The 22,306-nt window shown below is 38.2% G+C and overlaps 1 protein-coding gene across 4 annotated transcripts in view; it reads right to left on the bottom strand.

Moving 5' to 3' along the window:
* Positions 1–22,306, bottom strand: part of TC2N (tandem C2 domains, nuclear) — a 74,018-nt gene that overhangs the window by 20,022 nt on the left and 31,690 nt on the right. For all 4 annotated transcript variants that reach the window (XM_084791445.1, XM_084791444.1, XM_084791442.1 and 1 more), the window contains 2 exons: positions 20,521–20,637; positions 18,160–18,351 (listed from right to left, as the gene is read on the bottom strand). In XM_084791445.1, coding sequence (XP_084647571.1) covers positions 18,160–18,351; positions 20,521–20,637 — 309 coding nt within the window. The remainder of the gene's footprint in view (positions 1–18,159; positions 18,352–20,520; positions 20,638–22,306) is intronic.

Genomic DNA, 22,306 nt, shown 5'->3' with positions numbered 1-22,306 from the left:
TCTCAACATTAATAACTTATCTTGATCTAAAACAATCTTAGCCCTTAAGCAACTAAACTTGATTGTAAAACTATACTATCTTGGCCTTCAATGTCCCTCAGAGACTTGAGAAGGAATAAAACTTAAATTACTGAGTGAACCAGCAGTGTGGGTTAGCAGCTTCCCAAATGTATAAATTGACTTAGATGGTTTACTGCCTGAACAGTCACCCAATACTATAACATTGAAGCCTCATCTTCGGCTTTCTGGCCCAATATCTCTGCCAGATGTATTAGCAGGGCAGATGCTATTGAGGACATGCTTACCCTGTCTTGGCAGAGTATGGCTTTCGACTCTGCCTGCATCTAAACTGCCCATTTTTAGGCAGAATTCTGTTTGTGGCAGGAACGAAGACATTTTGCCCAGTGCCTGGGTTGCCACATTTGAAGCCATCTCCATAAGGAGGCTATTTGATGCTCATCATCTTTGAGGTCGGCTAGGTGTTGTCAGGAGTTAACTTGTCTTGTTGTCAGAGAAGTTTAGGATTATAAAAACAACTTTAAATGCCATATTCTGTGTGTCTCGGAGGCTTTTGAAGACTTTATTCAGCTATTTTACCTTATATATCAATAGAATCATATCTATCTGTTAGACTTAAGATACATATTCTTGTGCTGAAATCTGACAAGTATTTGACATGCTCACGTTTTGTATCAATATACTAAAATCTATAGCAGTGACTTAGACATAACCTTCATTATAAGTAACAATTAAAGCCTTGAGTAGGTTCAATCATCTAGCTTTTGTTCTACCCTCCCTCCATGCTCCTATATCTCCCTTTCTTTTTTTTTTCAGCTCCTATCTCCTTATCTACGTATGCGAGATAAAGGAAAAGAGACACATCCCTGAGTTTCACCTAGTTTTTTCTCTGTATAAGACCAATAATGACTTATGACCATCTCCCAATGAGAGTAAGAATTTGTAGACTAAGAGAGCAAACAGAAACCTATACGACCCCCCCCCCCCTTCCTTAGAGGGAATGCGGTGTCATTCTCTTAAGGTTTCTTCAGGTTGAATTGGGGCAAATAATACCTTGTAATGGGCCCAAAAAATTGGAGAAAATGGTTAAGCAAGCCAGGGATTGCATTTATGGTCCAGTTTCTAAATGTTGAGAGATTCCAGGCTTAGTAGGAGATGGCGATGGTGGTCCAAATTGGATCAGAAGTTTCCTACAATGTTGTCCGGGAAGCTGTCCAAATCTGATGGGTAACAGCAACAGAATCATCCGGGGATGGAGCTAGGAGGATGCAGGATGTCAGCATCCATCATGCTGAGGGGAATGATTCCTGTCAGGTCTGACCCAGCATCAGTGTCCAGTTATTTTGTTCTGAAAACATAATTTCTCACAAGCATTATACAGTGTTAACATTCTAATTGTATGAGGTGTATGGGATGCACAGAACAACTAAAGCTAGTTTTCTGCTCATTGTATGAGTTGACGTAAGGTGTCTGCAAATCTTCCTTCATGCCTTACTCAGAATGGTGTCTAATACTAAGTCACAGAGAATCTGTGGCCAACATGAGGCCTCTCTATGCCTTTACATTCGTATCTCTGCAAGTCTCAGAGCTATTCCCATGTAGTGGGATTAGAAATATAAGTTACCTGCTTGTTCTGCAGTTTGAATTCTTTACATCCTAATTGTAGCCCCCTCTCTCATCCCGTCTTGACCCCACCCCCTCCCTCATCAACTCCCAGTCCCATCCCCTCTCTCATCCCCTTTCCCTCCCTCCCCTAGTCCTTAGAAAGGGGAGCCCTCCTCCCCTAAAGTCTGACCTTAGTTTATCTAGTGTCCCCTGTACTACATATGACCTCTTCCTCTATGGTCTGACAGGGCCACCCTACACTTTCAGGACTCTGTCCAGTATCCAGCTTCAAATCTCTGTACTGTCCCTATACCCTGCTAGGTGGAATCTTTCTTAGGATATCTACATGTACAACTTATTTATAATTCTAAGTTTACTTCCAATACTTTTCAAACTGCTGTTGTAGGCTGTTTAGGATAATTAAATAATGCAAGTTAATGACTTGTCAATCAGATTCATGGTCATGTCAAATACTAATCTAATTTAGCACAGGAATATACATCCTAGGTTTAACAGATAGATAGGATTCTATAGATGATAGATAGATAGAAAGATAGATAGATAGATAGATAGATAGATAGATAGATAGATAATATAAAAATAAATAGATATGGTCTTCAGATACCTCAAAGACCTACAGAATATGGCATTTTAAAATGTTTTTATTACCTTAAGGATTCTTTGACAACAAGACAGGTCAACTCCTGGCAATACCCAGCCTACTTCAAAGATGATGAAGAACCTCCTTATGTAGATGGCTTCAAATGTGGCACGCCAACCACCTGGCCAAATAAATGACCTTGTTTCTACCCTAGAAAGAATTCTGCCTAAAATAGGAAAGCTTAGATGCAGGCTGAGTTGACTGCCATGCTCTGCCAAGAGAGGATAAGCAAGTCCTTAATATTTGCTTCACAAATATGTCTGTCAGATACACTAGGCCAGAAGGCTGAAGAAGGCTCTAATGCTATAGAGCTTTGGGTGGCTGTTCAGGCAGTGAACTATCTCTGTCATTTCTTAATTTTGAAAGCTGCTAACCTACACTTTCTATTAACTCAGGTAATTAATTTTATTCCTTTTCAAGTCTCTGATGGGGTTGAAGACTAGATTATTATAGTTTTACAAGTAAACTTAATTGTTTCAGAATTAAAAAGATGTTTAAAGGCCCACATAGATGTTTTAGGTTAACAGAAAATAATACAAATTCAGAACTCTAAACTCACCAAGTTAGGATAGATAATATTTCTTCAAGGTTACCAAATATTTTTAACTAAACATTATGTATGTAAGTCTTACCTATGGGTTTATGATTGTTTCATAATTGTTCTTACTATGTGTTATTATTTTTTAAATGGCTAGCAGGCTAGCAAGAAGAGACTTTATACCCTATGATCATATACAGGGGGAGGAGTTGCCCCTACAGTCACAGTCATAGAGGAGGGAAACAGCGTGAAAGTGGGAGGGAGGGAGGAATGGGAGGACAGAAGGGATGGGATAACAATTGAGATGTGATATGAATGAATTAATAAATAAATAAATTTTTAAAAACTAAAAAGTTTTACAGACCTAAAGAGTTGAGTAAAGAAGTAGCCCACAGAATGGGAGAGAGTCTTTGTCAGCTGGACATCTGGTGGAGGATTGATACCCAAAACATATAAAGTAAAAAGGGCTCAAAAAATCAAACAAAAAATAAAAATGGCTAAGAAATACTTCAAAAAATGTTCTTAGCAATTAGGGAAATACAAATCAAAACAACTTTGAGATTTCATCTTACTCCAGTCAGAATGAATAAGATCAACAAAATAACCAACAACAAATGCTGGAAAGGACTCCATCATTGGTTGACTTGCAAATAGTGCAGCTACTCTAGAAACCAGTGTTAGAAAACTCTCGAAAACCCAAAAGTACATCTACCTTAAGACCCAGTGATACCACTCACATGACATATACCCAAGGGAGCCAACATTCTACTCCACAGAAACTTGTTCATCTATGTTTACGCTACTACATTCATAATAATTAGGAAATGGAATCAGCCTAAATGTCTTTAAACTGATGAAGGAATACGAAAAATGTAGAATAGAAAGCTACTCAGCTGTAAGGAAAAAGGAAATATGTCATTTAAGATAGATGAAACTAGGAAATATTATACTGAGTGGGGTAGCCCAAACTCAGAAAGAAAAACACTGCATGCTCCCTCTCACCTGTGGTTTCTATCTCTAATCTTCTCACTGCGGAGACCAGGAATATAAGAAGGGAAACAAGGATGAGTAAGAAAAAACACTAAAGAAGATAACAGCAGGGTAAAAGAGATTTAAAAGGAGAAATGGATAAAATTGGAGAAGAGCACTGGGAAATCAATACAAAAGGAGACAGAGAGTAAAACAATATTAAGAAATCTGAAAAAGTCAGAAGGAACTGTATTATTATTAAGGTAACACATACAAGTCTATGTATATATACATATGCACATAATATGTTTAAAAGAAGTTATACCACTTGGGTTAATAAAGCTCTCCCTAGAGCCATAAACTACCTGTCTTCTTTCAACGTATTTTTTGTTAAGTATTAGATGGCTACAGTTATATGTACTCATTTTTGTGTCTGCTTTACACAAAAGCAATCAAAGAGGTGGCTTTTTTAAAAAAAAAAAGTAAGACTGACAAACTCTTAGCCAATCTGAAAAAAGAAGGAAAAGATGTAAATTAACAAACTAGAGATCAAAATGCTGTCATTGTAATTGATCCCAATGAAATACAGAACATTATTGGAAATACCTATTAAAACTCATACTCTGAAAAGCAGAATTACCTGAATGAAATAAAAATATAAATACATATATAATTTACTAAAAAAATGTCATAAAGATACAAAAATCTTAAATAAACTCATTATAGGCAATGAGACTGAAGTTGTTATTAAAAGCCCCCTCAAAGAAAGGCCCAGGACCAGACAAATTCATTGCTAAATTCTATAAAACTTTAAAAGAAGACTTCATATCATTTCTTCCTAATTTGTTCTATAAAGCAGAAAATGAATTAATTAACACACCAAATTAATTCATTCTATGAAGCCAGTATTGTCCTGATACCAAAACCAGGTACAGACACTAAAAAAAGAAAAAAGAAAGAAAGAAAGAAAAGAAAGAAAGAAAGAAAAAGAAAGAAAGAAAAGGGAAAGGGAGAGATGATAGAGGAAGGAGGAGAGGACAGAGGAGAAGAGAAAAGGAAATGGAAGGGGAAAAGAGAAACAGAGAGACAGAGAAAAATGACAGAGACAGAGACTGACACTATACACCAATTTCTTTGATGCAAAAATTGTCAATACTTGAAAACCACATTCAGAACCATATTAAGAAGATTAACATTATAACCAAGTTGCCTTCCTATCAGAAAAATCAAAGTTGATTCAACATATGTAAAAAAGTAAATGTAATATGCATAAAAATATACTTAAGGACAGAAACCACATAATTATTTCAATTCATCCTGAAAAAGCATTTGACAATGCTCAGTTTGTCTTCATGATTAAAGTTCTGGAGATTTTAGGACTAGGTAGCACATACCTAAAAATAATAAAGATTATATAACAAACCTATAGACAACATCATATTAAAGGAGACGATGACAGCATCTCCTCTAAAAGAGAGATAAAGATAAGTATGCCCACTCTACTCTCCCTTATTTGATAGACTGCTTGAATTCTTAGAGAAAAGGAAGAAGTCAAACTATATGAATTTGCAGACAATATGAATCTTTGCTTTAAAAACTCTAGTGGTATACTAGACGACACTTGGATCAAATAAACACTTAAAGTATTAAAAAATTGGCATTAAAAATTATATTAAAAAAACCCTCATTTATACCAGCAACATTTTCTCAGAGAAAGAAATTAGGAAAAATATTTCATTAAAAATAACTAAAATATCAAAATATCAATACTTAGGAATTTATCAAACCAAAAAAGTAAAGGACCTCTATAACAAAAATTTCAAGATATCAAAAAAGGTTTTCACAAAGGATATTAGATGATAGAAAGACATTCTATACTTCTGTATTAGCAGAATTAATATTATAAAAATAATTATGCTACCAAAATTAATTTATAGATTTAATATAATAACCTATAAAAATTCTGATGTCATATGTCAAAGTTTTAGGAAAAATCAATATAAGAATTCATAGATGACTACAAAAGACCACAAAGAGCCAAAGTAATCTTAAGGTGTACGAACACTACTGGGGGCATTACAATATCTGACATTAAATTATATGATAGGGCTACAGTGATAAAGATATCCTGATATTGGCATAATAATAGACAGGTAAATAATGCACTCAGAAATAAAACAAGAAAGCTATAACCACTTAATTTTTGAAAATGAAGCAAAATCATGCATTAGGAAAAAAGAATAACATATAGCTAGGTATGTTGGCTCAGACCTTTAATCTGAGCACTCAAGAGGCAGAAGCATGTGGATGTCTGAGTTTGAGACCAGCGTGGTCTACAGAGAGAGTCCCAAGACAGCCAAGGGTACACGAGAAACTCTATCTCAAAAAAAAAAAAAAAAAAAAAAAAAAAAAAAGAAAGAAAGAAAGGAAGGAAGGAAGAAAGAAAGAAAGAAAAAGCCTAATCAACAAATAGCACTGGCAGAATTGGATTTCTACCTGCAGAAGAGTGAAGTAAGAGTCTTATTTTTTAGGAGACCTGGCAAGGCCCCAGACACCCAGCCTCTGGCCCACCACCATTCCTATCTTCCTGAGGAGAGCTGCCAGGCCTCCAGGATCATGCACATTAGACCCCCACCCACCCCAATCCCCTGCCTGTGGGTCCACCTGGGACACAGACAACAGAGGAGAACTTCAGGTCATTCCCTGAGTTCCAACTTATTACTCCAAGCTCTGTCCACCTATCAGAGGGGGTCTGCCTGGGCCCCAGGGTCATCTAGCCTCTGGCCCAGGACTACCTGACCTACTGAGGAGAGCTCCCAGGCCCCAGAAACATCCAGCCAACAGCCCACAGCTCTATTCACTTTCTTGATGAGTTCTGCAGGCAACACCAGGGACAACCAGATGGCTAAAGGCCAGCTTAAGAACACCATCAACAAGAACCAGGGCAATATGGCACCATCATAACCCAGCTATCCTACTACAGCAAACCCTGTATATCCTAACACAATTATAACACATGAAAATGACTTGAATCTATTCTTATGAAGATGATAGGGGCCTTTAAAGAAGAAACAAAGAAATCTCTTAAAAAATACAGGAAAATACAATCAAACTGGATAAGGAAATTAATAAAATGGTTCAAGACCTGAAAATGGAAATAGAAACAATAAAGAAAACACAAACTGGGAGAATCCTGAAGATGAAAAACTTGGGGAAGAGAACAGAACTACAGACGTAAGCATCATCAACAGAATAGAAGAGATAACGGACAAAATCTCAAGCACAGAGTATACAATTGAAGAAAGTGATACATCAGTCAAAGAAAATGTTAAATCTAAAAAGTTTCTGACCTAGAACATCCAAGAAATATGGGACTCTATGAAGAGACCAAACCTAGAATAATAGGGATAGAAGAAAGAGAAGATTCTCAGCCCCAACGACCAGAAAATATTTTCAACAAAATCACAGAAGAAAATTTCCCCAACCTAAAAAAAAGAGATGCATATAAACATACAAGAAGCTTACAGAACACCAAATAGATTAGACCAAAAAATAAAATACTCCTGTCACATAATAATCAAAATACTAAATATACAGAACAAAGAAAGAATATTAAAAGGTGTAAGAGAAAAAGGCCAAGTCATATATAAAGGCAGATCTTTAAGAATTACACCTGACTTCTCAACAGAGACTTTAAATGCCAGAGGGACCCTAAAAGACCACAGATGTCAGGCCAGCCTACTACACCAAGCACAACTTACCATAGATGGAGAAAACACAATATTCCACAACAAAACCACATTTAAGCAATATCTATGCACAAAACCTATCTTACAGAGGGTGCCAGACGGAGAACTCCAACCCAAGGAGGTTAACTACACCCAAGAAAACATAAGAACTCCACTGCAGCATAATCAAAAGAGAAACACACACATACACATGCACACGCGCGTGCGCATGCACCAACATCAAAATAACAGAAACTAAAAATCATTGGTCATTAATAGCTCTCTATATCAATAGACTCAATTCTCCAATAAAAAGACACAGGCTAACAGAATGGATGTGTACACTGGATCCATCACTCTGCTGTATATAGGAAATACACCTCAGTAACAAGGATAGACATTACCTCAGAGTAAAGGTCTGGAAAAAGGTTTTTTAAGCAAACGACCCAAGAAGCAAGCTGTATTAGCCATTCTAATATCAAATAAAATAGACTTTTGTCAGGAAACCCTGCAGCTAAGATCCTAGTCTACCTTTACTGAAAAGTCCTGACTTTGTACAAAATGGAGGACTCCTTTTGCCAACGAAGCTTCCTCTTCTCTGCCTGGGGATCCTGAACTCCCACACCCACTACCTGAGGAATTTCACATAGTACTTAGGGATATTACAGGTCCAATTCCCTTTCTCCCAGTAAGATATAAGAACCCATTCAGAAAGTGCCTAGGATACCTGGAATGCCTTTCCATGTAAATAAGGCACCTTAGCTCTTTAGCCTTTCAGGCAATCATCTTTACCCACCCTTCCCTAAACCCTCTCCAAAGTCCTATATAACCCCCTTTAACCCTAAATAAAATTGTTGTGCCTGAAGCTAGTCCCTGAAAGTTACTTCCCTGTGTGCTCATGAGCCACCAAACATCCAGTTCAGTCACTTCTGCTCCCTGTTCTGGAGGACTGGTGGCCAGTGACCCCAGAAATGAGGAGAGCCAACAGACTTTCAAACAAAATTAGCCAAAAGAGATAAGGAAGGGCACTTCATGATCATCAAAGGAAAAATCCACCAAGAGGACATCTTAATTGTGAATATCTATGCCCCAAATAGAAGAGCACTCACATTTGTAAAAGAAACATTACTATTGCTTAAATCACACATTAATCCCCACATTAATAGTGGCAGACTTCAACACCCCACTCTCACCAATGGACAGATCATTGAGACAGAAACTAGAGAAATAATGAAAATGTCATGTACCAAATGGACCTAACAGATATCTACAGAAATTTTCACCAAAAAACACAAAAGAATATATTTCTTCTTAGCACATCATGGAACCTTATCCAACACTGACCACCTAGTTGGTCAGAAAGCAATCCAAGAAAATTGAAATAACCTCTTGTATCTTATTAGATCACCATGGATTAAAGCTGGACGTCAACAAAAACAGAAACAACAAAAAGCCTACAATCTCATAGAAACGGAATAACTCTCTATCCAATGACCACTGGGTCACAGAAGAAATAAAGAAAGAAATTATAGACTTCCTGAAATCCAATGAAAATGAAGGCACAACATACCCAAATACATCAGACACAAAGAAAGTGGTGCTAAGAAGAAAATTCTCAGCATTAAGTGCCTTCATAAAGAAAGTGGAGAATTCTCATACTAGCAGAACATCTGAAAGCTTTAAAACAAAACAAAAAAGCAAACACAGCAAATAGATGGCAGGAAATAAACTCAAGGCTAAAAATCAATAAATTAGAAACAAAGAGAACAATACAAAAAAATCAATAAAACTAAAAGTTGGTTCTTTGAGAAAATCGACAAGACAGACAAACTCCTAGCCAAACTAACTAATAGGCTGAAGTCCAAATTAACGAATTCAAAAATAAAAGGAGGGACATTACAATAGACACTGAGGAAATATAAAGAATCATTAGGTTTACTTCAAAAGCCTGTACTCCACAAAATTGGAAAATCAAAATGAAATGATTTTCTTGATAGCGTGATACACTACAGCTTCTGTGACAAGATTTTTTGTTTGTTTGTTTTATTTTACTGGGGAGAGGAGAGGGATTTTGGTGCATGATGTGTAAATCATAGACATTCAATAAAACTAAAAAAAAAAGGCAATATACAGCTAGCCAATAGCCAATATCAAGTTAATTGAAGAAAAACTTAAATCTAAAATCAGGGACTAGACTATGCTGCCCACTCTCTCTGTATCTCTTCAGTATAGCACTTGAAGTCCTAGCCAGAACAATAAGAAAACTAAAGGACATCAAGGGGATATAATTGGATATACATGAACAAAGATAAGACTAACTGAGACTCCTAGCCAGGCGACACTGGAGGGATAAAGACACCAACCCACCCACAAAACCTTTGACCCAAAATTTATCCTGCCTATAAGATGTGTATGGACAAAAATGGAGCAAAGATTGAGGGAATGATCAACCAATGACTGGCCCTACTTGAGATCCATCCCATGGGAGAGAACCAATCTCTGACACTATTGATATTACTCTGATATGCTTATAGACAGAAACCTAGCATAACTCCTCTGAGAGGCTTCACCCAGCAGCTGATGGAAAAAGATGCAGAGACTCACAGTCAAACATTAATCAGAGCTCAGGGAATCCTATGGAAGAGTTGAGGGAAGAATGATTGAGGGAACCAGGGGGGTCAAGGACTCCACAAGACCTACAAAGTCAACTTAACTTGAGCCCAAGGTAGCTCACAGAGACTGAACCACCAACCAGAGAGTATGCATGGACTGGTCCTAGGCCCTTGCACATATAGTAGAGGTTACTTATCTAGGTTTTCATGTAGGTCTCCCAACAACTGGAGTGGGGTGGTCTTCTCTAACTCTGATGCCTCCCTTTAGATCCTGTTTCCCTAACTGGGATGCTTTGTCTGGCTTCAGTGAAGAAGGATGTGCCTAGCAGCGACTTAATATGGCAGTGTGGGTTGGTACCCCATTCTTTGAGAAGAAAAGGGGAGAATGAGGGAATGGGTGTGTGAGAAGGAACTGGAAAGAGAAAGGGGAAACAATCAGGATGTAAAGTGAATAAATAAATGAATTAATGGATGAAAAAAAAGATGGTTATCTTTCAGCTTGTACAAAAATCAGTTCAAGCCAGGCATGGTAGCATACACCTGTAATCCCAGCACTCGGGAGGCAGAGACAGGTGTGAATCTAGGTGAGTTTGAGGCCAGCCTGGTCTATAAAGAGAGTTCAGGATAGCCAAGGCTACACAGAGAAACCTTGTCTCAGAAAAAAAAAATCAGTTCAAAATGCATTAAAGGTTTTAATTTTAAACTAGAAACTTTACAACTGCTAGGGGAAAAAACACAGCAGATAGCCTTGAAATTGTTGGACTAGGCAAAAACTTCATTTTAAAGAGTTTTAGATTGATTTATTCTATCCTTATATGTATAAGTAGTTTGAATGCATGCCTATGTACCTAGTGAGCATATGGATGGCTGTGAGCTACCATGAGGATGCTGGGACTCAAACCTGTGTTCTCTGCAAGACTAGTAAATTCTCAAAACCACTCAGACATCTCTTTAACTCCATCAAGCACATTTTTAATAGAATACTAATAGCATAGAAACTCCATATATCAACCGATAAGACTACAAGAAATTTAAAGTTTCTGCACAACAAAAGAAACTATCAGCAAAGCAAATAACCCACAGAATGAGAGAAAATCTTCACCAACTGCACTTTAGACAAGGTGCTAATATCCAGGATGTATCAAGAATACAGAAATTAAATACCAAAGGAGTAAACCTGCCAAACAAGAAACAATTTGAAGAAAAGATACAAGAAGAAAACGAGGATGGAACTAGAAATGACCATACTGAGTGAGTTAACCCAGAAGCAGAAAGACTCACATGGTATATACTCACTTATAATTGGGCACTAGTCCAAAAGGCATGTCCCATGAAAGTCTTCACTTACCAAGAGATTGGGACAGATGTGAAGACACACCACTGGGACTCTAGGTAAGACAAATATAGGAGATGGGGAAATAGAAGAACCCAGAGGGCATAGAAACCTACAAGAAGAACATCATGACAAGTGGATCGGTGCCCAAGGGCGTCTGCCCAAACTATTGTACTAACCAAGGACAATACAAGTAGTAAACATCAAACCCCTGCTCTGATTTACCCAATGGACAGGACATTCTCCACAGGTATGTGGAGAGCAGGAACTGACTCTGACATGAACTCTGGTGCCCCAAATTTGATCAACTCACCTTGGTGGGGAGACCTGGTGGCACTTAAAGAATGCATAAGCAGGCTACCAAGATGAGACTTGATAGCCTATGACCATATAGTGGGGGAGGATGTCCCCCTGGGTCATAGACCTAGGAGAGGGGAACATGGTGAAAGCAGGAGGGAGGGGGACACAGGAGGGTACAAGTGACGGGATAACAGTTTAGTTGTAATATGAATAAATTAATTAAATTAAAATTTTAAAATAAAATTTTATCTGAAAAGAAAAGAAGAAAAAGAATGAGAGTGAGGATGAGAGAGTGAGAGTGAGTATGAGAAAGAGGATGAGAGTAAGAGTGAACACGAGAGTGAAAGTGAGGATGAGAGTGAGGGTGAGGATGAGAGTGAAAGTGAGGATGAGAGTGAGGGTGAGGATGAGAGTGAGAGTGAGGATGAGAGTGAGAGTGAGGGTGAGAGTGAGAGTGAGGATGAGAGTGAGAGTGAGGGTGAGAGTGAGGGTGAGGGTGAGGATGAGAGTGAGAGTGAGGGTGAGAGTGAGGGTGAGGGTGAGGATGAGAGTGAGAGTGAGGATGAGAGTGAGGATGAGAGTGAGGATGAGAGTGAGGATGAGAGTGAGGATGAGAGTGAGAGTGAGGATGAGAGTGAGGGTGAGGATGAGAGTGAGAGTGAGGATGAGAGTGAGAGTGAGGGTGAGAGTGAGAGTGAGGGTGAGGATGAGAGTGAGAGTGAGGATGAGAGTGAGGATGAGAGTGAGGATGAGAGTGAGGATGAGAGTGAGGGTGAGGATGAGAGTGAGAGTGAGGATGAGAGTGAGGGTGAGGATGAGAGTGAGAGTGAGGATGAGAGTGAGGGTGAGGATGAGAGTAAGAGTGAACACGAGAGTGAAAGTGAGGATGAGAGTGAGAGTGAGGATGAGAGTGAGAGTGAGGTTGAGAGTGAGGGTGAGGATGAGAGTGAGAGTGAGGATGAGAGTGAGGATGAGAGTGAGGATGAGAGTGAGGATGAGAGTGAGGGTGAGGATGAGAGTGAGGATGAGAGTGAGGGTGAGGATGAGAGTGAGAGTGAGGATGAGAGTGAGGGTGAGGATGAGAGTAAGAGTGAACACGAGAGTGAAAGTGAGGATGAGAGTGAGAGTGAGGATGAGAGTGAGAGTGAGGATGAGAGTGAGAGTGAGGATGAGAGTGAGGGTGAGGATGAGAGTGAGAGTGAGGATGAGAGTGAGGATGAGAGTGAGGGTGAGGATGAGAGTGAGGATGAGAGTGAGAGTGAGGATGAGAGTGAGGATGAGAGTGAGGGTGAGGATGAGAGTGAGAGTGAGGATGAGAGTGAGGGTGAGGATGAGAGTGAGGGTGAGGATGAGAGTGAGGGTGAGGATGAGAGTGAGGATGAGAGTGAGGATGAGAGTGAGGATGAGAGTGAGGATGAGAGTGAGGATGAGAGTGAGGATGAGAGTGAGGATGAGAGTGAGGATGAGAGTGAGGATGAGAGTGAGGATGAGAGTGAGGGTGAGGATGAGAGTGAGGATGAGAGTGAGGGTGAGGATGAGAGTGAGGATGAGAGTGAGAGTGAGGATGAGAGTGAGGGTGAGGATGAGAGTGAGGGTGAGGATGAGAGTGAGGGTGAGGATGAGAGTGAGGATGAGAGTGAGGGTGAGGATGAGAGTGAGGATGAGAGTGAGGATGAGAGTGAGGATGAGAGTGAGGATGAGAGTGAGGATGAGAGTGAGGGTGAGGATGAGAGTGAGGATGAGAGTGAGGGTGAGGATGAGAGTGAGGATGAGAGTGAGGATGAGAGTGAGGATGAGAGTGAGGATGAGAGTGAGGATGAGAGTGAGGGTGAGGATGAGAGTGAGGATGAGAGTGAGGGTGAGGATGAGAGTGAGGATGAGAGTGAGGATGAGAGTGAGGATGAGAGTGAGGATGAGAGTGAGGGTGAGAGTGAGGATGAGAGTGAGGATGAGAGTGAGGGTGAGGATGAGAGTGAGGATGAGAGTGAGGGTGAGGATGAGAGTGAGGGTGAGGATGAGAGTGAGGGTGAGGATGAGAGTGAGGGTGAGGATGAGAGTGAGGGTGAGGATGAGAGTGAGGGTGAGGATGAGAGTGAGGATGAGAGTGAGGGTGAGGATGAGAGTGAGGATGAGAGTGAGGATGAGAGTGAGAGTGAGGATGAGAGTGAGGATGAGAGTGAGGATGAGAGTGAGGATGAGAGTGAGGGTGAGGATGAGAGTGAGGATGAGAGTGAGGATGAGAGTGAGGATGAGAGTGAGGATGAGAGTGAGGATGAGAGTGAGGATGAGAGTGAGGGTGAGGATGAGAGTGAGGATGAGAGTGAGGGTGAGGATGAGAGTGAGGATGAGAGTGAGGATGAGAGTGAGGATGAGAGTGAGGATGAGAGTGAGGGTGAGGATGAGAGTGAGGATGAGAGTGAGGGTGAGGATGAGAGTGAGGATGAGAGTGAGGATGAGAGTGAGGATGAGAGTGAGGATGAGAGTGAGGATGAGAGTGAGGGTGAGGATGAGAGTGAGGATGAGAGTGAGGGTGAGGATGAGAGTGAGGGTGAGGATGAGAGTGAGGGTGAGGATGAGAGTGAGGGTGAGGATGAGAGTGAGGGTGAGGATGAGAGTGAGGGTGAGGATGAGAGTGAGGATGAGAGTGAGGGTGAGGATGAGAGTGAGGATGAGAGTGAGGATGAGAGTGAGGATGAGAGTGAGGATGAGAGTGAGGATGAGAGTGAGGGTGAGAGTGAGGATGAGAGTGAGGATGAGAGTGAGGGTGAGGATGAGAGTGAGGGTGAGGATGAGAGTGAGGGTGAGGATGAGAGTGAGGATGAGAGTGAGGGTGAGGATGAGAGTGAGGATGAGAGTGAGGATGAGAGTGAGGATGAGAGTGAGGATGAGAGTGAGGATGAGAGTGAGGGTGAGGATGAGAGTGAGGATGAGAGTGAGGGTGAGGATGAGAGTGAGGATGAGAGTGAGGATGAGAGTGAATGAGGATGAGAGTGAGAGTGAGGATGAGAGTGAGGATGGGAGTGAGGATGAGAGTGAGAGTGAGGATGATGATGAGAGGAAGAGGATGATAAGGAGAAGAAAGAAGGAGGAGGAAAGAGAAGGAAAAAGAGAAGAGGAAGAAGAAGAGGAGGAGGAGGAAGAAGAAATTGTCAATAACTATTTTTAATTGTTCAATAACCCAGGCCATTAAGAAAATATAAATTAAAACTACTTTGAGATACCACCTCACCCCAGTCAGAATGGCTATTATTAACAAATCTGATAACAAATGTTGGAGAAGATGTACAGAAAGAAAAAATTTTGTACACTGTTGGTGGGCATGCAAGTTCATTTTGGGAATTTCTCAAAAATTAAATAAATAAAAATAAAACTACTATATAACTAAGCTATCTCACTCCTAGGTAAATAACCAGAAAATGCTGTTTACTATCACAGAGATATCCTCATTTATTGCTGCTTTATTCACTATAGCAAAGAGCTGGAATCAACCTAGATGAATGTATGGTGGCAAACGCCTGTAATCCCAGCACCCTGGGAGGCAGAGGCAGGTGGATCACTGTGAGTTCAAAACTAGCCTCATCTACAAAGTGAACCCAGGACATCCAAGAAACCCTATATTAAAAAACAAAATTAATTAACTTTCATATATAGAGAGAAATGAAATATTATTCAGCACTAAAGAAAAGTGCAATCACAAAATTTTCAGAAATTTTCAGAAATAGGCTTATAATGTTTAACATTAATCAAGATCAAAAATTTTCAGAAGGAAAATAACTGGGTGATCTTCCTCACATGCAGAATCTAGCTAATAATATATTGTAAACAAACATACGTGTTGTGGTACAATATAACATGTAAAAGGAACACAAGAAAGTTTTAAATAGATGAACAAAGACTGCCTGCAGGTAATAGACATGAGTTATGAAAGACAATACAAAGGTACCTGCTTTCTAGTTCTAATTCTGCCATTTGATTTTTTGGTACAGGTGGTGAATAGTGCATAAAAACATATTCAATAGTGACAGTGTAAAATCCAGTGAGAAGCTTCACAGCTTCAAAATGGTTATTCTTAGTGTGTGTGTGTGTGTGTGTGTGTGTGTGTGTGTGTGTGTGTATGTGTGTATTCATTCATTCTTAGGGGCTACTTAATTTCAGTGTATAATGTTTTATATGAATTTTATAATAAAGTTTATTTTTAAAAAACAAAAATGCAGCCATAAATATTCCCTCAAAATCTTCAAAAAATTAATTTCTCAATTTCCTTCACTGAGTTATCTTATATAATCCATCTTTACCATTTAATATATGAAATATTCATTTGACATTTGTATCTTCTGTAAAATACGACCGGATATTACTATCTACTAAGCTATTATAAATGATGCCAGTAACAAACTCCTGTCATAATTACTGTGGTTTAATAGCAAAAAAGTAACTTAAATAAGTTTTTAGATGTAACAAATGTTATAAACATACTCATTGAGGGCTGAGATTGCAAATATAGTCAAGAAACAACTAGAAAGAAATTTTAATTCTTCTGACCACTTTTTAAAATATATTTTATTAATTTATTCATATTACATCTCAATTGTTAGCCCATCCCTTCTATCCTCCCATTCCTCCCTCCCTCCCATTTTCCCCTTATTCCCCTCCCCTATGACTGTTCCTGAGGGGGATTACCTCCCCCTGTATATGCTCATAGGGTATCAAGTCTCTTCTTGGTAGCCTGCTATCCTTCCTCTGAGTGCCATCAGGCCTCCCCATCCAGGGGACGTGGTCAAATATGGGGCACCAGAGTTCGTGTGAAAGTCAGACCCCACTCTCCACTCAACTGTGGAGAATCTTCTGCCCACTTTAATAATTTCTTTTTTTAATATTTTAATCTGTAATTTCTCACTTCCAATATGGAGGTTCTCAATCCAGACAACACATTAGACTCACTACTGGGAAAGTTATTGAAAGACTAAAAATGCCTCTGTTCTGACCCCAAGAAAATTCAATTTTATTAGTTTAGGTGTGGATATGCTTTTAAAGTTCCCAAATGATATCAATGCATAGCTAGGGTTCTTTTAATTATACTTCAAGTAATTCGAATTATTTTTAAAGAAATAAAATACAATCCTACATAAATTTAAAATCATATGTATGTTTGTTCTTACAAAGCTTAAGACTGATTTCTATTAATGTTATCCCAACAGAAAAACTATACAGTTAAATCCTTAGGAACTTCTAAATACTTTTTAAATTGTAATTTGTTATAATTTATTCAGATTACATCCTGAATGCTATCCCCTCGCTTGTATCTTCCCATTCCCACCCTCACCCCCCACTTCTACCCTATTCCCCTCCCCTAGACCTCTGAAAGAAGGGGGCCTCCTTCCCCACCATATGGCCACAGCAAATCAGGTCTCTTCTGGATAGCCTGCTTCTGCTTCCTTTGTGTGCCTGCGGGGCCTCCCTCCAAGGGGAAGTGATCAAATTTCTAAATACTTTAATGACAATGTTTGATTGGTTGGTTGAAAGAAGCAAATATCAGGTCTCAAAAATCAACCAAGCACTTTTTGTATAAAGCAGTAACAACCAAAACCAATTAACTTTAAAAACTTTCATTCTTGGTCCAAGAGATGGCTCAGTCCGAGGGCAGTTGTTGCTAAGCCTGACAACCAGGCTGATCCCCTCGACCTATATAGTGAAGAGAATCAATTCCCACAATCTGTCCTCTGACCTCCTTACACACGCTAAACCACATAATCTTCCACCCTGAGATAAATAAATATAAAATGTTTTTATGTAAAAGTAAAAATTTATTAAAATAAAAGCAAATTTCTGTGATGGGGATGGGGTGTGGCTCAGCAGCAGAACATGTGCTCAGCATGTGTAAGGCCCTAGACTCCATCCCTTGTGCAGGGCACAGAAAGGACCTAAATTCCACTCTAACCAATTTGTGAACAGATATATAGTGTACCTATAATTAAAGGCATTTTCTTAATTCCACTTTATAGTAATTTCAGATTGCATATGATTTTGAGATTCATTCCTATTCTTCCTGAGTCCTCTGCTACTAAAAACTTTTAAAAATTAATTATTTGAAGTTATTCATATTTCATTGTTATTGCCTTCAGGGTTGTTACTCCTACAGTATGAAACACTAATGAAAAATGTGCTATGAACGGGTAGCATGATGTTAATTTGAAGAAAATGGAGGAAGAAAAATGATTATGTTAATGTTTTGTAAATTATTTCTAAACTATTATTTTTAAAAAATACTATTTCTTGAGGATTTTTATGGTCTTCCAACATATTATAATGAATTATTTTCCAAAAAACAAAAGTCTTTCAATAAACCATTCTAATTATGTGTACTATGTTCAGCATTGGATACTATTATCACTTACAGAAATTTTTGAAGGTGGTATTATTTCCAATGAGTAATCCATTTCTTCTGTACTAAGAGTTCTGAGTGATAGAGAACATTCTCCAATGGTTTTCTTCCTGGGAGTCTGGGTTTGAATCTTAAATACAAGCCTCACAGCTTGTAGATTTTGTAGTTTAATAGCAAATACAAAAGTCTCCATAAATTCAATAACCTTAAAAAACAAGAAAATATTAACTATAAATACTAAAAAAGATTTACATGCCATTATAAAATAAGTTTTATACCTAAGAAAAGTAGTAGAATATATTTTTTACAAGTATATTTTTCATTAATTAAATAAAAATGGATATGTGTTGTTTTACTATCTTACCTAGCTCTACAAATCATCCTTATACTGAGGAATTAAGATCAATATTAACAAAAACCTCATCAGAATACAGCTTTGCCTTTTTGAAAAGTAAGCTATTTTTCCATCCTTGGTTTTCTCATACACTTCTCTTGCAATTCATCAAAATTCTTCAAAAGTTAATAAGATTAGTTCAAGAATTTCATATATAAGTTTACTAAGCATCCAGAATCTAAGCTGTTCACATGAAGAGACTTGAATTCTCTCTTTAAAAGAGACGGAACACTAGACTCTTCTTGGCTGTATACTTCCTTCTTTACATCTTTGCTTTCTGAAAAGTCAAGAAATCTAGCCAACTAACAAATATGATGGATACTGTGCCCAAACTTCCACTCATATTATAATGATTTATATCTGATAGTACAGAATTATGTTCCTGTTGGCCTCCCAACCATTGAGGTGCTTCTTTCAAATTATCAAGCTATAAAACTATGCCAATAAAATATTACACAAAACTATTTAACAGTCTTACACAGTACAAGTATGCTGGTATACTTCACACTTTCCATAATAAGAATTTCCTAAACTACTTCATATGTGAAAATAAAATTTGAAAATAAAAGAGTAATGTAAGTATTTTTCCTGTTAACTTACTTTTATTTTAAAATCATAAAGTAAAATTTTTTAATTTAGAAAGTGTTCATCCTTGAGTACATCATTTCATTTTTGTTTACATTTTAGATTATTTTTATGGAACAGATTTCAAGTAAAATAGTTATGCTAATAACTTTATAAATAATGTAATAAATACTTAATACTTGAATTGTGTTGCCAAAATAATTTCCCAAAAGTATATATGTTTTAGAGCAGTGGTTCTCAACCTTCCTAATGCTGCAACCCTTTAATACAGTCCCTTGTGTTATGGTGACCTTGAACCATACGATTTTTGCTGCTACTTCACAACTGTAATTTTGCTACTGTTATGAATTGTAATATAAATGTCTGATATGCAAAATATCTGGCACGCAACCCCCAATAGGTCAGACCCTCAAGTTGAGAAACACTGTTTAGAGTAATTAAAAAATATTTCCAGACAGGCATGGTGGTGCACGCCTCTATTCGCAGCACTCGGGGAGCCAGAAGCAGGTGAATTGCTGTGAATTCGAGGCCAGCCTGGTCTACATAGCAAGTCCAGGACAGCCAAGGCTATACTGAGAAAACCTGTTTTAAAAAACACAGTTTTTTTTCTGGGTGGAACTGGGTGGGTATTTTATGATTAATAACTAAAATTTTCTTGAATTCTTAGACACTTTACTTCTTTTATTTTAAGATGGCATATTCTTTTAAAAGATATCTTTTCAGGGCTAGAGAGATGGCTCAGTTTTTATACTGTTTTGTAGTGGACCTAAGTTCAAGTCTCAGCATCCACATCAGGTAGCTATCTCCTGCTATGTCCAGCTTCAGTAGGTGTAATCTTCTGGCATCAATGTGCACTGCGCTTATATGCATAAATCAACTCACACAGATACACACACACACACACACACTTAAATATAAAGAATTTTAAATATTTTAAAAATACCATTTGCATATAAAAACTTAATTTTTTAACCATATCAAAAAGACAATAATGGGCATGAATTTAAATTAATGTGAAAGCAATCTATAAAACAAAATTCAAGATAATAAACCTTCTAGTTATAATAATTGGAATATTTTTGAGAAAGAGATTAACTGCAACTTTACAATTGCTTTTCAAAGCCAGCAAGTATTGGGAGCAAGAAAAGTAAAGAAGTTTCTTACTTACTGTTAAACATTTATATATTCTAGTAATAAAGGTTTCCTTTTTAAATTCATCTTAATATCAAACAATAAAATAGCAAATACTCTTAGGACTTAATATTTAAAAGCAAAGGTATATCATTTTAGCTTCTCCAAAAAAACCCACCCACTTTGTTAATCTCACATTTTACATCAATATCAGTGACAATTATGAGAAAAATGAAAAAAATTCAAATACAAAGAGCCACTTACATTGGAACCTTCTTTGGCTGAAGATTTAAAATGCACTGGTTTGGACAATGTTAAAATTCCTTTTATAGAAATTGTAGGTGTGTCTCCATAACTAGAAGGCCAATTTACATCTCTGCACTAAAAGTAATAAAAGTATAATTTAAGTTTTTACAATAGACTCTGACAATACAAATATCTTACATATATATTGAGTTAATAACTTTTTTGGGACAAGGTGTCTCTATATAGCCTTGGTTGTTTTGGGACTCACAATGTAGATCAGACTGGCCTCAAAGACCCACTGCCTCTGCCTCTAGAGTGCTGGGATTTAAGGTGTGTGCCACCATGGACTACTGAGTTAATGATTTATAATTAAATTTTTAAATAAACTTCAGAATACTAAGATTTCATGTTTCATCCATTAATATTTTGACATTATTCTGGGGTGCTATCAGTTTCCTTCATGACATTTTCGTATACTTTTGTCAGAGTTGGTCATTCCTCCTCCACCCCTCTCCTTGCCATGCCTTGTCCTCTTCTGGCTCTCAAGTAACATGTATTCCATTATTATCCCTGACTCCATTCTTTTAAAACTCTTCTTGATAACGATTAATGAAAAAAAAGCCATAAAAATCCATCCCCTTGAAGAGTCTTGAATGCATTGGCACTGGAGACAACTTCCTGAACAGAATACCAGCAGCTCAGGCTCTAAGATCAACAATTAATAAATGGGACTGCATGAAACTGAAAAGCTTCTGTAAGGCAAAGGATGCTGTCAATAGGACAAAACAGCAGCCTACAAACTGGGAAAAGATCTTCACCAATCCTACATCTGATAGAGGGCTACTATATATCCAAAATATATAAAGAACTCAAGAGATTAAACACCGACAAACTAAATAGCCCAATTTAAAAATGGGACAGAGCTAAACAGAGAATTCTCAACAGAGGAATCTCAAATGACAGACAAGCACTTAAAGAAATGATCAATGTCCTTAGTCATTGGGGAAATGCAAATCAAAATGACTCTGAGATTCTATCCATCAGAATAACTAAGATCAAAAATTCAAGTGACAGCACTTGTTGGTTAGGTTGTGGAGACAGGGGAACACTCCTCCATTGCTAATGGAAGGGCAAACTTGTACAACCACTTTGGACATCAATCTGGCACTTTCTCAGAAAATTGGGGATAATTCTACCTCAAGACCCAGCTATAACACTCCTGAACATACACCCAAAATATGCTTCGCCGAACCACAAGGACATTTGCTCAACTATGTTCAGAGCAGCTTTATTTGTAATAGTCAGAAACTGGAAACAACCCAGATGTCCCTCAACCAAAGAATGGATAAAGAAACTGTAGTACGCTTACACAATGGAATACCACTCAACTATTAAAAACAAGGAAATCATGAAATTTGCAGACAAATGGATGGAACTAAAAAAGATCATCCTGAGTGAGGTATCCCAGACCCAGAAGGATACACAAGAGGATCTTAGCATAACTCATCTGAGAGGCTTCATTCAGCAGATAATGGGAACAGGTGCAGATACTCACAGCCAAATATTATACAAAAATCAGGGAGCCTTGTGTAAGAGTTAGAGGAAGGACTGAGGGAGCTGGAGGGTCAAGGGCACCACAAGAGCTACACAGCCAACTAACCTGGGTCCTCAATGGCTCATAGAGTCTGAACAACCAACCAAAGAATATGCATGGACTGACCCTGGGCCCCTACACGTGTGAAGCCGATGGACTGCTTGGTCCTCAAATGGGTCCCCACACAATTGGAGCAGAGGCTATTTCTGA

Source organism: Acomys minous (assembly GCF_964271855.1).
Source record: "Acomys minous genome assembly, chromosome: 8".
Lineage (NCBI taxonomy): Eukaryota > Metazoa > Chordata > Mammalia > Rodentia > Muridae > Acomys > Acomys minous.
This window is presented reverse-complemented; position numbering and strand designations above follow the sequence as displayed.